Raw genomic sequence first — 15742 nt, forward strand, 5'->3', positions numbered from 1 at the left:
AGAATTCAATCTCACTGCTTACTGGCTTTTCGCCTCTCACATTATGTTCATCAGAAAATCGTCCCCGTTTTAGCAATCTGTAACAAAATCAAAAGGTAACGACGTAAGTGCTGCCAGCCGTTGCCTGAATCGCGCCACCATAGGACTGCCCATCCACCCTAAACGCTCTCCCACCCTCAATTCGAACCTTCAAAGGCCCATCCACAGACGCAGAGATCGTCGCCCCTGTGATATGATGATCTTGCCACTGCGCACTGACAGTAAATCCACCTCTGCTCTTCCAGCCCGTGTAGCTCCCGTTCGCCAGCCTGGTCGTCGGCAAGGCTGGACCGATGTGCACGATGCCATCTGTGTGACTCTGCAGAAACATCTCGTTCAGGGCAGCCACAATGCCGAAGTTGGCGTCGATCTGAAATGTGTTACTCGTATGGCTGAGCAGGTTCGAATAGGTATATGTGGTCAAAAGCACTTCTGCGCTTGTGACAGCGGCATCGCCGTTGAATGCCCGGGCGAAGAGTGCAGAGGACCATATCCGTGACCACCCTTCGGAGCCGCCACCACTATCTATTCGGTGCTGAAGAAGCTTGTTCGCGGCGTTGAAGATGGAAGTGTCGTTGTCCAACGGCGAATACTGGTGGCCTGGGTGGAGGCCGAAAAGAGGGGAGAAGTGGCGATGACCTGGCTCAGTCTCGTTGAAGTCCTGAGACCATTCGAGGAGTCTTCCAGTAGTTGGGCTGATTATTGGTTCTTGGAGCTGCGAAAGAAACGTCTGAGCATCTTCGACTCCATTCGAAGAGCCGACCGCATTGCTCAGCTCGATGAAGCCGGTGAAGAGGTCCCAAAGCAGGGCTCGGTCCTGGGAAAGTCGTGAGCCTCTAGGTAACCTCGCAACTCTTCACGTCAAACAGATACTCACCATCTGCGTGGTAGTATCGATGCCAGTCTGCTGCCCAGCAACGCTATCATTTGAGGGGATGAAGTAAGAATTCTCGGGCGAGTTCGAAGGATAGTTCGTCCTATACCCGTCTTTCAACACGCAGAAGTCTTCGTAGAAGGCGACAGCATCGTTGAAGAGCGGACCCGCCACCTCAGTAACGAAGGTAGCATTCCTAGTAAAGCGGTAGTGCTCAATCACATGCGTCATCAGCCATGCATTGCCCATCGGCCAGATCGTCCACTGAGTGCCAGAATCCACCGGCGCACAGTCACCCCATAGATCTGTGTTGTGATGGCACACAGATCCAGAAGCGCTGTACATGTCGCTTGCTACTTGTTGTCCACGTTGTCGCATCAGGCCTAGGAGGTCCCAGAGAGGCGTGAGCGATTCGGAGAGGCCATTGATATCCGCAAGCCAGGAGTTCATTTCAAGATTGATGTCGATTGTATATTTAGAGCCGAAGGGAGGATCGAAGTCCTTATTCCAGATGCCTTGAAGATTTGGTGAAAGCGTGCCGGGGCGAGCCGATGATATCAGGAGATACCGGCCGTAGTTATACATAAGGGTTAGGAGTTCGGAATCGCTATCTGCATCACATAGTCAATCCATGAGAAGTCGGAGTATGGCTAGGCATGTACCAACCGATGTTCTGGCTTGCAGCGAGATTTTGCAAACGTTTGTAGGTCTCAACTCCTACTGCCTCGCCTGAACTGCCCACAGAAAAGGTTGCTCTGGAGTAGAAGCCTTGAAAGTCTTGCACTGCTTGCTGATATATCTCATCGAACCCCTGGTCTGCTGCACTATTGAGTCGATCCTTGAGGGCCGACTCATAAGATGCTTGATTTGGATACCGGTAAATGGTCTCTGCATCCCAGTAGATCACGATCGAGTCTGCATTTACAATGGAAATGGAATCGGCGTTGGTCGTCAACGTGCCTGCATGTAATCCTGGTCAAAAGCCTGATCGCGAGGCACCCCAGACCATGAATTATTAATGCTTACCTCCAGTATTTACAACCCTGGCTCCAGCTGTGAAGGTGTACATATTGTCATCTGTACCGGCACCACGAAGTAGTATCAGACCATTGTCATAGGTAGTAGAAACATTGCCTTGGCTCCTTTGCAGGGCTACAGTCAAATTGATGGCTCCAGGCTGGCTTCCATTGTAGTGGAAAGCAACAACATTTGCTGGTGTACTCGCAACCGCCCTTCGTTCGAAGCTCATGTTGTTGTAGGTGTACTTTACGTACTGCAATCCGGTGCTGACATCCAGAGTCCGGTTGTAGTCCTGGACTGATCCATGGCCGACCTCGATGGTAAGATTGCAAGCAGCCTGATACCTCCTCGGCGATGTAGGAACTCCCGTCATATTCTGCAACCAGTCGTCCCCTGCTGCTGTTAGGTCCCCCACGTCCATCTTCGACCTAATTCGAGGGAATGCAGCTTTGGCATTGGGGTTGATTCGGTTCGTGAATCCGCCGCTCCAAATCGAATCTTCGTTCATGTTGACGATCTCCTGGTCGATGCGGCCATATATCATCGCTCCAATGCGGCCATTTCCGATAGGCAATGCTGAGTTAAAGCCAGATGCTGGAGCAGAGTACCAGAGAAGTGAAGACGGATTGTCCTCGGCGAGAGCACGATCTGCCAGGAGAAAGATGGCGACGAAGGCGGTGAGTATCGAGGTGTAGCCCATTTTCGCTGTACCTTCACCTAGGAAATGAGCTGGATTTTGGACTTCAATTCCTTCTTAGAGAAAGGACCGTTTAAGCGCCTATATCAATCAACAATCATGAATGAACGATTCTTGGACTTCAGGCTGAATGCATATGCTGCAGCATTTTCCCCACAGATCATCACTCGTATCGACGTGGTGATCATTGGAGTCTGCATGAGCCGGTGACCGGGTTGGTGGAGTAAGTTTGGAGACAGAAAAGCAGCCTGCTGCCCGCTCTCTAAGATCAGTAATTCACATGGGTCAAGAAAAACCAGCTGTCAGGACTCAACTGAATCGGCTCTGGTGGTGTTTGTACTTCAACCTACAGTCTTTTGGCCAATCGGTTGGCTCTCTTGTAGGCGATTCGAGTGCTAGATCAGAGACTCCAAGATCCTGCACGGATGAGAAATGTTTTTGGTCAATCAGAGAGCAACCGACCACGGCAGAACTAAAAGATGATAGCAACAGCTTGTTCGAAACTGACTTTGGGAAGAACACAGTGATTGAGCAAGGACTGGATCAAGCGAGGATACGAGGGTGGTCAAGGTTGGAGATGTACACATGCCCACGAATGTTGATCTTGCTACGACTGGAAGACTATAGTCGGCATGGGAGTCCGCTGGTCCGATTTTCGTCTTGACAAAGGCTCTGTACGGATCCCGTACGGACATGCTAGTTCATATGTTCGCATGACTAGCGCCTTGGTCATGGTTCATGCCGTGGCTGAATCTCACGGCGTCGTATTGAGCAGCTGTCGACGCATCAGACGAATCATGATCAAATTTGTACTATGCATGTAAGACGCCTCTTGCCTAGGAGGAAATCTACATGACCGAGATAGCCTCATCACCTTTTCTGCTTCTAGATCCGTCACCTAAAATAAGTCTGATCACCAAACGAGCGCAGACGCCTCGACAAATGGTACATAGTAGCAGTACTTGCCGCCGTTCCTGCATTGTTGCCAGCAACAACGACATCCACACGCAAGAATCCAGCAGCCCTATCGTTGCGAAAATGTTGTCCTCTTACCTCCTTTTTGCCTTGCCCCTGCTGGCCAGTGCAGCCCCAAGCCTCAACGCACGATTCGGCAACGAAGTCGTCTACATCAGCAGATGCATTGCCGACAGTGGCTCCAACAACCAACTCGAAGCCGACTATTATAGCGACATTGGCAACAGCCAGAACCTCCAAACACCCAACTCGGTCTCCCAGCCTCAGTTCGTCAACTCCGGCCAGCCCAACTTCAACGGGCAGCACAGCTACTTCTTTCCAGACTCCGGGGTGACCTTCACCTACAATGCTCAGAACATCAACCAACCTGCTGGGACACAGGTCGGTACTGGAAGTAACGGTAGCCCATTCACCTGTTTCAGAGATACCGATCGGAACTTGTACTACCGCCATGGACAGAATAACAGGCCTTGCGTTGCCGTGCTCTATTGTCGCAAGGTAAGACGAAGCCCGTCCCGTACAAGTTTGACAGAATGACAGTCCTGACTGAACCATCAGAACTGATCCCCCAAAAGTCTCGCCGGTGCTCAAAGCTGCAATTGACAGTAATGGCGTTAGGCAGGAAAGCTGGTAGAGCGTAGATCTTGGGAGACTTTGCAGAGTCTCGATAATGTTCAAGGCCGGACGCAGATCTGGAAGGCTCCCACCAAAACAGCGTGTTCGGCTCACATACATCGACTACTTGAATTCAGTAGTTGGAAAGTCTACGCTGTCATCTCTCCTTCCGATATTCTCAGCGCCTCCTACACCTAGTTGGCTCACGTCATACCCATGCTCAAGCAGATATGCTTTGAATCTTTCGTCCTCCTTCTCAATCGTGTCCTGTTCGATATACGGCAACAAGAATAGCGCAAGCCCAGCGGTGACAATGCAAAGAGTACTTGCAATGAAGAATGGGTATTGGCCAGCTTTGACCGGATCCGAATCCGCGTACTGATTGTACAGCATAACTAGCGTCTTGGATCCGACAAAAGCTCCCACTCTCCCCCACGCAGCGGCAATGCCGTAGTACTTGCCTCTCACAGCAGTAGCACAGGTCTTCGAGGCTATGAGGCCGATGTTGTCTCCCGGCCCGAGCTCGCCAAGGGCGATGAAGATACCGTATACGACAACAAAGGCCGCTACCAGGCTTGGTCGATACAGATAACTATAGCAGCCCGCCATGATGAAGCCAGTGATCCCCTGGGCCAGGACCGAGTATCCGAGCGCATGCTTTGGTCCAATCCAATCGGACAGCCAACTTCCTGCAATGCATCCAGGCATGTAGAAAGATGTAAGCAAGGTATTCCATCCGAACGATACCCACAAGCTCTCGCTGTCCCCGAGCAGGTTGGCCAGGATCTGGGAAGAGAATATGTTGAAAGCGTAAGAGGAGAAGTTGTATAATAGCCAGATCGTGGACACAATGGTAAGCCGAAACCAGTAGAACTTGATGCATAAGAGCCATGGAGTCTTGGCTTTGACCATGCTGGCAGTGGTGAAAGCTTCCGGTTCGCGAAGTTTGAAGCGCAGGTAGAAGAGTGAGAGCGGTGGTATTACACCCAGGCCGAGAGAGACTCTCCTATAGATCACATCAGTCGTGACCATACATGTCCATCAAATCAACGTACCAAGCCACCCTCAGATGATCATCCCCGGTAATACGAGCTACGACCATGGGTACCAAGGCTGCGACAACGAATCCAGCATCAATCTGAACGTTGGTAAACAGGATGAACCAACGATGTCTGGTACCAGATTTCAGCTCGCCGGTACTCTCAGCACAGGACACAGATCCCGCAGGATATTCGCCGCCTACAGGGCAATCAGCAGATGGAATTGACTCAGTCCAGACGTCTTATACCAATTCCAATCCCCAGAAAGAACCGATAAGCTGCCAAAGCTGCAAACAATCCCTGAATGCTCCCTCCAGCCCCATAGCTCCCAGTTGAGAGTGCTGCAAACACAATGATGATCATAGTCGACACAAACAGACTCCATTTCCTGCTCCAGTGATCACTAGTCCAGCCGAAGAGGAGGTTGCCAAGAAGAGTTCCCGCAAAAGTGATGGAGGAAACGTTGCTCTGGGCTGTGCTTTCTGCGTACTCTTTCGGATATATCGTGGCCAGCATTGTCGAAACGCTCCCGATCACGCCGTTGAGGTAGCCGTCTGAGAAAAGACCTGCTCCGCAGGCAATGACCGGCCATAGGCGGTCCCATTTTGACTTGATCGGTGCTGCGTCTTCTCTGCTCTGGTCTTCAGCCTGTTCCTGTGAGACATTGTGAGCGTCCTTTGCCATGATCGTGTTGAACAGGACAAGGACGTACGACTTCAATTTCCACGCCAAATTGTGACATGCGATCATTTTGAAGGAGAGCACACGACCTCCACAGTGGCGTTCTGTTGAAGACCAACCTTATCGTCTAGTTCATGCACGTGGCGTTGCCCTGCATAACGGCTCTTTGATTGTCACATGACAGAGGTAAAGCTGCTTATTCTTTGCTTGTGCGGAGGTTCTCCTTTTTGATAACTCTATACCCGTGGAGACTTTACATGGACGCTGTTGAGATACAGGATCGACACAAGATCGATTCAAGATGAACACAAGACCCTCTCACAGCAAGCAGATATGCCATGATCGTGATATTACCCCCGACCAGCCTGCAAGCCGCGACCAGCGTCACGGGCTGCAGGTTGTCAAGCCGTGCAGAAAGCAGATCAAACCTCAAGCTGGCAGGCTGTGGTTCATAATCTGTCCCTCAGCGGCTGTTGCCAAACTTGTAGCCGCCCCAGATCTCGCTCAACCAAGCGAAGAAGCTGGCGTAGATTTGAGCCTCCGCACCAATCGATGTGTGCTCGCCGGCACCCAGAGACGTCAGAAACTCGTGGTACGTGAGGTTCTTCCCATTGGGACGACCTTCTTCCAGGAACTTCTTCGCCAGCTCCGGCTCGAAAAGAGTCGTGTTGTCGTCCTGCAAGCAAGTCAGCGGCAGTTTTGAAACAAAATTCTCCGGCGGTACTGACCCGTCCCTTCGCGACATAGACGGGGAGGTTTCCAATCTCAGCCGCCGTCGTCTCGTTCCACACAAAATCGCCCAGACGCTTCCACGCACTGTACGGCTCTGGATTTTTCAGTCCCCAGAAAGTGTATGCCCAGATGTAGAAGAAGCCCGTGCCGAATTCTGGGTTGTTAAGGTTTTGCAGTATGGCTTGGTTGAACTCGTCGACTTTGCTGTCGTTGTAGAGACCCGTGAGCTGCGGTGGGAACTGGGCGGCGACGGCTTGACGGAAGTTGGGTAGGCCGTCGAGGAGGAACATAGCTGAGAGGCGATGCTCTTTTGCAGCTGCGAGCGGGGCAAGGAGGCCGCCAAATGAATCCCCCAGCAGCACGATCCTTGTCGTGTCCACGTCTTTGCGTGTGTGCAGGTAGTCGACGATGGGCGTGACGACAGAGTTCCAGTCGGTGATGAAAGCGTGGCCTGCACGGCGTGGAGTTGGCTGCCCTGGACCCTCGTACGTAAGACAGTTAATGCTGCGCTTGAGGATGTTGGCACAAGGAAGATGGTACAGCTCCTCTTGTGGGCCATCGTAGCCAGTTCCGACAATAACCGTCGGCAGTCGATCATCGCAGTCAGAGCCCTTGTAGTAGTAGGTTGGGATGTCAAAGGGACCGATGCTCGAGTTTGGCGCCTTGAGGATCACACGCTCCCCTGGAACAGGAAGGAAAGAAATGGCTTTGGCGAAATCAGCCAGCTGCTGGTCCCAAACACTGTAGAGACGAGGATCACTGGCGTTGTTGACCAGCAGGTAGACCGAGTCGCGGTAGTATGTAGATGCGTGGAAGTACGCTTCACGAGCACCAGCTGGATCAACAGCGGGATCTATGCCCTCGGCGATGGCGTGGATCTTCTCTGCAAAGTTGTAGTAGGCGGGATAGTAACTGCTGATGTTGCCGGAGATGACTTTGGTCGCGACTCGGAGGACTTCGCCGGTGTTTGACCCTTCGTTCTCGGCTAGCGACAGTGTAGCCTCGAAAAGGAAGGCAAATTCCGGATCGGCAGACAGCTGGAAGATGGTCGAATTTTGTGGAGCGTAGGTCGGCGAAATGGCGCTAGATGCCTGGGCAGCCTAAAAAGAAGTCAATGCATAGTATCACGCAGGGGATGTCAGAGCCTTACACTCCAAGCAGCAAAGCCAATGATAGGCAAAGCAATGCGTGAAAACGACTTCATCGTATCTTCAAGTCTCCTTCTGATTGTTGACTGCAGGGACACTTCACGCAACGTCTGGCCAGGAACGATTGACTTAAATGTCAAACACATTATGCGCACGGGCAGTGCGTGCGAAGTTCTTTAACGGCAACATAGTTGCACTCAGCCTCAGCCAGCAACATGGCGGCGTCGCAACTAATGCCAAACATTAAGTCAAGGCGTTGGCGTTTGCTTACTGAAGTAGATGCCGTGATTGAGGCTTTCAGGAACATAACCATGTCTTTACTAAACAATGCGGCTGAAAGATGCAACAAAGATGACCACTGCCGTAGACGGATAGTCCAGGGGAAGTTGTCGTACTTTAGCCTATCGCCAGCCTCGCGTCTGCAGCATTCAGCAGCTTTGACAGGAATAACAGCAATCTGCCTTCAGTCTAAGCCCCAGCTAAGCGAATGGGCTACCATGCGAGTGTGCAGCGATACGGCCGGTATGCAAGGCATAGCCAATTCGTTGCTCCTGGGGCATGGGTTGCGAGCGCTTGTGTGGGCGAATTTCTCGATTCGACGGTGGTATGTACGACTACAGGCGCGTATTGCTCTGCGTGATCTGCAAACCCGAGCTAGTCAAAACTCATCGGCATACTGCACTACCACATGACAGTCCATGAGACTGTACAGCAGGAAACAAGCTCATGCTCATGCGGATGGAAGAGTGTCTCCACCGCATCTTGGCAAATGCTTCGCCGGTCTGACCATCCAAACATGCTCCTGCACGCCCTTCCCCTGCCACCTGGCTGGAGGCGGAAAGGAACACCGTTCCACAACTAGGAACTCCTTCTTTTCGTAGAACTTCTCAGCCCGAATCGAGGACTCAACACAGCACTCCAAACCCAACTCATCAGCTTGGGAGATGCCCCATTCTGAAACTAGATCCGACGCCGCTTTTCGGATGTTTCGGATGCACGGCTAGATGCAGTAGCACGAATAGCTGCCCATCTGCCTGTTGCAAAGCTTCCCGCCTCCGCTTCGAATAGAGATCGGAAAGGTACTCAGCCCATTCCCGGTCGTCCTCGTTGGGCCAACGGGGACCTTGCACACGAGGCGTACGAAGGAGTGCATTCAGCTCTTCCCCAGAGCATGGCAGGGACCAGCGGCCACTCGCGAGGATCTCGCCCGTCGTCGTATCAGTGACCTTGAGCACTTTCAGATGCTGCCTGGCTTGTAGCTTGTAATAGGACGACTGCCATCTCCGGATGACGTCTATCGATTTGGATACATTGCATCCTGCTCGTTCGGGAAGAAGGCGTCGCGGTCGAAACGGACAATTGCCGGGATGTCGTCATATTCGATTTCTGAGATGTGCATTGGCGGCATGGCTGCAGCACAGCAGAAAGTCTGGAGCGAGACAGTCAGACGTGTTCCGAGCGCCGAGTCAATCAACAGAACCGTTCGCAGTTGGGACTGTTTTCGGCAAGCTTTTCAGCCATTCGTCCATGAGAACGAGAGCGAGCTGTACTGAGAAGCAGCTTGAGTAATTATCGGCCTCAATTCACGCGAGTGCGAATGAGACGATTGCGAATGCGACCTCGGCCGAAAACAGTATAAATGAGTGATTTTGATGGATTCGTCCTTCAGCACGTGCTGAGTAGTAAGACAGATCCATATGCACGAGGCTGAAGCGATCACTACGCGAATAGGCAGAGATCGACAAACGGGCTGCGCTAGTTGAAGATGGTCTGCTAGGGTCATGGACGCTACGGTTTCAAGCATCTGATGAAACCCGAATGACTGGATGTTCATGATCACTACCGCATTTGGCACAATTGTTTGCTTCAGAATAGGGAACCAGTGGACGTGGTATTCGTTGCCAGGTCTTTGACGACTACTGCAACGAGGTTGGTATCAAACCACAACCTAGGAGAATCGACCATTCTTCGTTTCTTGCGTCCGATACACATATGTTCTTCGATTCTCGCCACCGCCGTCTTGGCCATCTCGATCGAATTCGCCACCAAAAATTCCTCTCCACTTGAATACATAACCACCATGACGCTGTCGCACGACTCCATCCTCTCCATCGTCGAACTGGTGCTCTACGCACCTCTCCTCCCACTAACAACCTACCTTCTCTTCCGCCACGGTCGCCATGGCATCCTCGGATACTACTACCTCAGCGCGGCCTGCACAGTGCGGGCAGTCTCAGATATCGTGCAACTGGCCACGTCCGTCAACGACAGCACGCCATCTCTCGGAGCCACGATTCTCAGCTCCGTCGGCCTCTCGCCCTTGATGCTCGCCCTGGCAGGTATGCTGCACGAAAATCACCACTATCGCCTCGAGATGTCGAACAATACCGCGGCCGTCAAAAGCAGAATCACCAAGCTCCTGTGGTTCGTCCAGATCAACATCCACTCCATCTGTGTGGTCGGCATGGTCCTCCCTCATCGTCGGCGGTGTCGATCTTCAGGAGGCTACAACTTCTGATCAAGCCAACTCTGCCATCAAGCTTCGTGAAGCGGGCTCCATCATCCTGCTCTTGCTTTGGATCGGCTTAGGACAGTACGCCGTATATCTGGCCTATCGATGCCGGGATTTGCCCAACAGGAACGGAATCGTCAGTCTCGCTTTCTGGAACCTGCTTGACTCGCCTTTCATCGGGATCAAAGTCATCTACAATGTCGTTTATGCTTTCGATCACGACGACGCGACACTCAATCCCAATACTGGATCTCTGGCTGTGAAGGTGGTTCTGGTTGTGCTTCCGTCCCTGGTCGTGGCCGTCTTGTTGACGATTGGAGGATGGAAGAGCCGGGATATTTCAAGACTACGTGGATATGACGCAGTCAATCCAGGCGAGCAGGTTTCGTATGAGGTGAAGCAGGAGAGGTACTGAACATAGTAAGAGGTTGATATGACGTCGAAGAAGTGAGAGTAGCCGCAGCACGAGTCGAGAACCTTTTGCGATGAAGAAGACGAGAAGCATGAACACGATGAGATCGGTATTTTTTGGAAACCGACAATTAGTCCGAGTTTTGATTTCCTCGATATCAACATACTAAGATAATGACAGACACCTGCAATCACAGTTCAATCTGAATCATCAGTGATGCCTTCACAGTCATCATCAGAAGACTCTTCAGAGACTCCCTCCGGCCGCCAATCCTCGTCCCAAAGCACCTGAACCGGCCTCCCTTTATACCTCATCTCGCGAACATAACCACAAGGAGCCTCAGTCGGCCTCGGCTTCCCATACGTGCGGTACGCCGCCATGATCCCCTGGCACGCATCATGAACCATGCTGGAGGTAATGCCCGGTCCGAACCAGGGCTCCCAGTCCGCTTCTGTCTCGATAAAGTCGAAGTATTCAGTCGTCGGGCCGACGACGGCGGAGTCCATGCGAATTGTCTGTTCGTGGCAGGACATGTCGGAAAAAGTGATTCTGTCTTTCGGTAGGTAGGCATGCAGTTCTCGCTCGCCCCATTCTCGGTTCTCGGCTTGTACGAGTAGGTCGATTATTATCCCTCGCAGCCAGTGGTCGAGTCCGTCGGGGGAGCCGGATTGGGCACGAAGCATCCTCATGGCTCTCTCTTTGTGCTTGGGACACCGGGAACACATGGCCATGCTGAAGAGTGGGCCGTTGACCACACGGTCTACGTACACAACCGGTCGGCCATCCTGATATGCAGCCATGACATCTTCTGCGAGGTCGAGTGCATGGTCGACAATGCTGGAGTATGCGTCGAAAGTCCTCTCTCGCGGGCTGATAATTTTGGAGAAGAACAGAACGTAGGCGTAATCGAGGCCGATTCGAAGGTGCTTTAGCTCAAGACGTTCAGCCTCTGCTCCTTCAGGGAGTTCGCTGTACATCTTCTCCCAGTAATATGCAAACATGGCCAGCTGCCGAATTGCTTCTTGTGCCACGGGACTATGCTGGGGAATGTATGCTCCTCTCGCAAGGTTTCTCATGAGCCGCGCCACCACCTGGATCATGATGTCTTTGTATGCCTTCAAAATCTGACCAGTACTGGTGAACGGACCCCGAACATGATCCGTCTCAATCGTCATGCACGATTGGCTCGCGGTCGACTTTTCGAACTGGTGAGAGATATCCGGCGTCCACAGTTTGAAGCCATGAGATTTCCCAAGTCGTGTGAGAATGGTTTTGTAACCTCCCCCTGCCTCTGCGCTTGCACAGCAGCTGTTCTTGCAAATGGCCTCGCAGAGGGGAATCTTCAATCCGTTCTCGACGCCCAAATCGGCGTGGGCGTAGTCGCATCTCAGCAGGCTGTACGCCACCATCAGAATGCAGCTGACGACTAAGTACGACGGCTGCCAGTCCGATCTCGCACGCAGTAGCTCCGTAGCCTTGTTACATTGCGTCAGTGCAAAGACGTCCAGCCTGATAGAATCCACGTGGAGCAGAAGCTCGTGCGTGGATGCAATCGCAACGACCAAGTGTCGAAAGGCTCCATGCTTGTCTTGCCAGTTTAGGAACATGCTCGGTCCAAAAGGCGAAATCTCGATGCAGGGTGACGATCTTCCGGACCGTGACTTGCTGGAAGAAGAGGAAGCTCCTCCGCTCGTCCTCGCTCCAGGCCGGGTATAGTGTTGGTGGCGGGCGGATTGGAGGACTTGGGGCGCGGGAGTCATCCTTATATACCGTCTCGCTGTCTTTTCGCTTCTTGGTCGATGTCGATAAGGGTTTTGATTTCCGCGGCTGACGAGGGCTCAGTCGGCTGGTCCTTTGGGCATGCGAGAGGAGCTGGATCCGCTCCACATGTTCAGAGTGAGACAAGGATTGTGACTTGGCGTCCTTATTCACCCACAAGAGACTAACTGGCTTGGACATCTGCCACGTGCTGGTGGTGGAGGAGAAAGTGCTCCAAGACTCGCCAGCCGAGACTCAGCACCGTCTGTCGCTTCCCTCTTGTACGAGTGCCCCCCGCGCGCGGAAGAGCAATACGCCGAAGCCAGACCTAATCGCCTCTCTAACTCACTACACCTCGATACGGGCGAACAGGTCCAATCACAGAGTCTATACTGCAGCTCCAACAGTTCGGAGACCTACACGACACTGCCCTGAGCTGAAAAGATGATAAGGATAGGCTTAGGATGGCTCCATTGTGCACCAAAACCTACGTCTAGCCCTGTGTCGTGACATAGCTGAATAACAAGACCCTCGGAGATAGAAGCCCGGAGCTCGGCGCGAATCCGATGGCCCAGAGGCGGTGGAAGCAGTCACACAATATCTATCATGCAGGAGGACGGCACTTGAGTAAGTAAAGCTTCTTACCAACTGATGACTGGCAGTCATAGCAGGGGTTGCGCTGAGGGGATACGAAGCAGGCTGCGTTGATCGAAGCCGGCAATTCCTGATATTGACATGAACTGCAGGCTGCAGGATTGGTTCCCCTGCAGGATTGGTTCCCCTGCAGGCCATGTGCTTGGTAATGACAAGGGCTTCGGGGTCGAACATAGTCGATGGGGGCCGACGAGTGGATGCTGTGGGTCAAAAATCCAACGAGGTCGTCTTTTCTTAGGGCAAAGGAGACATACGAGGAACAGACTCTGCATGACGACGCTTCTATTACAATCTGTAGGCTGTATCTGCCGAATAAGAGTCACTTCTCCACTTTCTCCTCGACCACGACCGGCGCTTCTTCGAGCTCCGTCTGCCGATTCGCCGCTGCAGCCTTATCCTCCTGCCTCTGCTTCTTCTCGGCCGCTTTCGCTCTCAACGTCTGACCCTTCGCCATCATCCAGAACACCGCTCCCAGCAGGATGACATATAGCAGAGCGATGAACGTGAATGCCCACCCGATTCCCATTGCCTGCGTCATAGGGATGATCGCGGCAGCTCCTCCGGCAGACATCAGACACCGGACGAAATTGACGGCTGCTGTCGCCGTAGCCGGCTGGTCCTTGTATAGGTCGATGAGGAGAGTGTTGGTGACGTTGAAGCTTGTGCTGACTCCGAACCCGATGAAGAACAGCGCTATCTCCGGCCCTGCGAGGGAGACTCCGGCATCGAGAGTCCAGCCAAACACGACGAATGCCATTGTTCCGATGAGATGACCCGGGAAGACGATTTCGAATCTGACTCGTTCGATTGGGAAGCTACTCAAGTCTTGTTGTCGACCTTTCTTGATGTCGAAGCCTAACCGTTTGGCATGGCGACGGAAATTCCAGTCTGCCGCATGGCCCATGGTCAACGTCGAGGTCAGTGATCCCATGCCCATCGATATGAAGCAAAGACCTATCTCGAGTGTATTGAGATTGTAGGTATGGGCGTAGAGGGTGGGTACGGAGCTGGTGACAACCATCATGCCGGTGAAAAAGAATCCATTGTACAACAAGATGGCACAGCTCTCCGGGTCAGCAAGAATCCGAAGTGTCCGCAGAGGGTTTGGGAAAGAAGCTCTCTTCCTGCCACGGTTCAGCTCTGTGGAGTCGTCTGCTGATGATGGTGTCCCGTTCTGCTCTGCCCATCTCTTCTGGCTGAGATGGCCGATGATCGATCGATTGACCCCTCTAGCTGGGATGCTGCCATTGCCAACGACATTTCGGCATGTTTCTGGAAAGAGCAGAATGAAGACGACCAACAGCACACCCGTGAAGATGACCAAGAACCAGAACGTCCATCTCCAGCCGAGGAACTGTGCGAAGAGACCGCCGATGGTAGGGCCGAATGCCGGACCGAAGAGCAAGCCTGCAGTGGCATAGCCCATGTATTTTCCACGTTCAGCAGAAGTAGCGATGTCCGCCACAACGGCGTTTGAGAGAGCAATTGCAGCACTGCAGCCAAATGCCTGAACCATTCGAAGAATGAGAAGAGCGGCGTAGTTGTGTTGCAGTGCAAGACCAATGTTAGCACAGCCGAAGATGATGAAGCAGACAATATACGACAGTCGACGACCGTTCTGGTCAGACATGCCTGCTATCAGCGCTGGGGCTATGGCTTGGGCGATCATGTAGGTCGTCAGGGAGAGATTGATCAGGGTCGGGGTGACGTGGTAGTCTGCGGCGATGGTGTCCAGTGCAGGATAGAATGTTGTGGCCCCGAATGGGGAGATCAGGGAGGAAACCGAGACGGCGATCACGATGAAGAGTTTCGTATTCGGTGAGAAGATGCTGTATGGCGGTCCTGAGATCGTTCTGGTGAGGGTGGGCCTGGCATCTTCCCTTTCAGAGCGTATTGAGGAAATGGAAGAAGGCTTTGGAGATGGTGTAGCATGTCGTTGCTCCGAGGCCTCGGCGGTCAAGCTCTTCCACTCGTCGTGCGAGAGCGTTGGAGTGAAGACTTCTTTCTCCTCTGCCGTCATATTGGTGCCTTTCTTGTCCTTGGACTCTCCGTTCCCTCCTGGATTCTCATGGCTTCTTATACTGCTCTCAGCAGCCCCTTCTGCCGATGCAGACGTAGATTTGCCATCGTCAACCATCACGCTTGCCGCACAAGATCGTCTACCATCGAAACAAACAATAAAATCGTAATTCGGAATTGAAGTTCCAAGGTATGCCCAATTAAGACTCTCGTCCCTGGATGTCGATGTTCGTACCGTGAACCTTACCCCAACATTCAAAGGCTTCGTCGGCAACGAGTTGCGGAAACTTTGGGACAAGAGATCAAACTCACCGACCAGTTGGGACATCGGAGTTTGTGTTGACGGGAGTCTTTTAAAAGAAACTGGTGGCTGCGCCTATCTCGGCGAAGCTACTGCATGCTGTGCTCCACTTCTCCATTCTGGAGCCGCGTTCGCGGTATAATGTGCCGTGTGCCGGGAGCCGACTTCGCAACAATGTCCGTCTGTTAATGCCGATGAGGTATATAAATCAAAGCAGTGAAGAACTTCAGCGGTGTTGTTGATGCCATATGCTTCTTTTCCTCAG

At 52.6% G+C, this 15742-nt stretch overlaps 7 protein-coding genes across 7 annotated transcripts; 2 read left to right on the forward strand and 5 right to left on the reverse strand.

Annotated features, from left to right (window-relative positions):
* Positions 1-88: 88 nt before the first annotated feature.
* On the reverse strand, positions 89-2633 carry M409DRAFT_22418 (glycoside hydrolase family 95 protein; the record flags this gene model as incomplete). The annotated part of the gene is made up of 4 exons (XM_033806327.1): positions 89-856; positions 917-1524; positions 1580-1873; positions 1940-2633. The coding sequence occupies 4 exons, from the start codon at positions 2631-2633 to the stop codon at positions 89-91; spliced, it is 2364 nt and encodes a 787-aa protein (XP_033668506.1).
* A 1035-nt stretch (positions 2634-3668) lies between these two features.
* Positions 3669-4246, forward strand: M409DRAFT_22419 (uncharacterized protein; the record flags this gene model as incomplete). The annotated part of the gene is made up of 2 exons (XM_033806328.1): positions 3669-4103; positions 4181-4246. The coding sequence occupies 2 exons, from the start codon at positions 3669-3671 to the stop codon at positions 4244-4246; spliced, it is 501 nt and encodes a 166-aa protein (XP_033668507.1).
* Positions 4247-4343: 97 nt separating this feature from the next.
* M409DRAFT_22420 (uncharacterized protein) lies at positions 4344-5944 on the reverse strand (the record flags this gene model as incomplete). Its single annotated transcript, XM_033806329.1, has 3 exons — positions 4344-5226; positions 5276-5459; positions 5509-5944. 3 exons carry the CDS (start codon positions 5942-5944, stop codon positions 4344-4346), a joined length of 1503 nt encoding a protein of 500 aa, XP_033668508.1.
* A 460-nt stretch (positions 5945-6404) lies between these two features.
* Positions 6405-7877, reverse strand: M409DRAFT_66103 (uncharacterized protein; the record flags this gene model as incomplete). Its single annotated transcript, XM_033816786.1, has 4 exons — positions 6405-6545; positions 6577-6617; positions 6666-7773; positions 7824-7877. The coding sequence occupies 4 exons, from the start codon at positions 7875-7877 to the stop codon at positions 6405-6407; spliced, it is 1344 nt and encodes a 447-aa protein (XP_033668509.1).
* A 2024-nt stretch (positions 7878-9901) lies between these two features.
* On the forward strand, positions 9902-10748 carry M409DRAFT_22422 (uncharacterized protein; the record flags this gene model as incomplete). Its single annotated transcript, XM_033806330.1, has 2 exons — positions 9902-10274; positions 10345-10748. 2 exons carry the CDS (start codon positions 9902-9904, stop codon positions 10746-10748), a joined length of 777 nt encoding a protein of 258 aa, XP_033668510.1.
* Positions 10749-10942: 194 nt separating this feature from the next.
* Positions 10943-12505, reverse strand: M409DRAFT_54203 (uncharacterized protein; the record flags this gene model as incomplete). Its single annotated transcript, XM_033812634.1, has 1 exon — positions 10943-12505. The coding sequence occupies one exon, from the start codon at positions 12503-12505 to the stop codon at positions 10943-10945; it is 1563 nt and encodes a 520-aa protein (XP_033668511.1).
* Positions 12506-13476: 971 nt separating this feature from the next.
* On the reverse strand, positions 13477-15294 carry M409DRAFT_22424 (uncharacterized protein; the record flags this gene model as incomplete). Its single annotated transcript, XM_033806331.1, has 1 exon — positions 13477-15294. The coding sequence occupies one exon, from the start codon at positions 15292-15294 to the stop codon at positions 13477-13479; it is 1818 nt and encodes a 605-aa protein (XP_033668512.1).
* Positions 15295-15742: the final 448 nt, after the last annotated feature.

This window comes from Zasmidium cellare (genome assembly GCF_010093935.1).
Source record: "Zasmidium cellare ATCC 36951 unplaced genomic scaffold M409scaffold_15, whole genome shotgun sequence".
In the NCBI taxonomy this organism is placed as follows: domain Eukaryota; kingdom Fungi; phylum Ascomycota; class Dothideomycetes; order Mycosphaerellales; family Mycosphaerellaceae; genus Zasmidium; species Zasmidium cellare.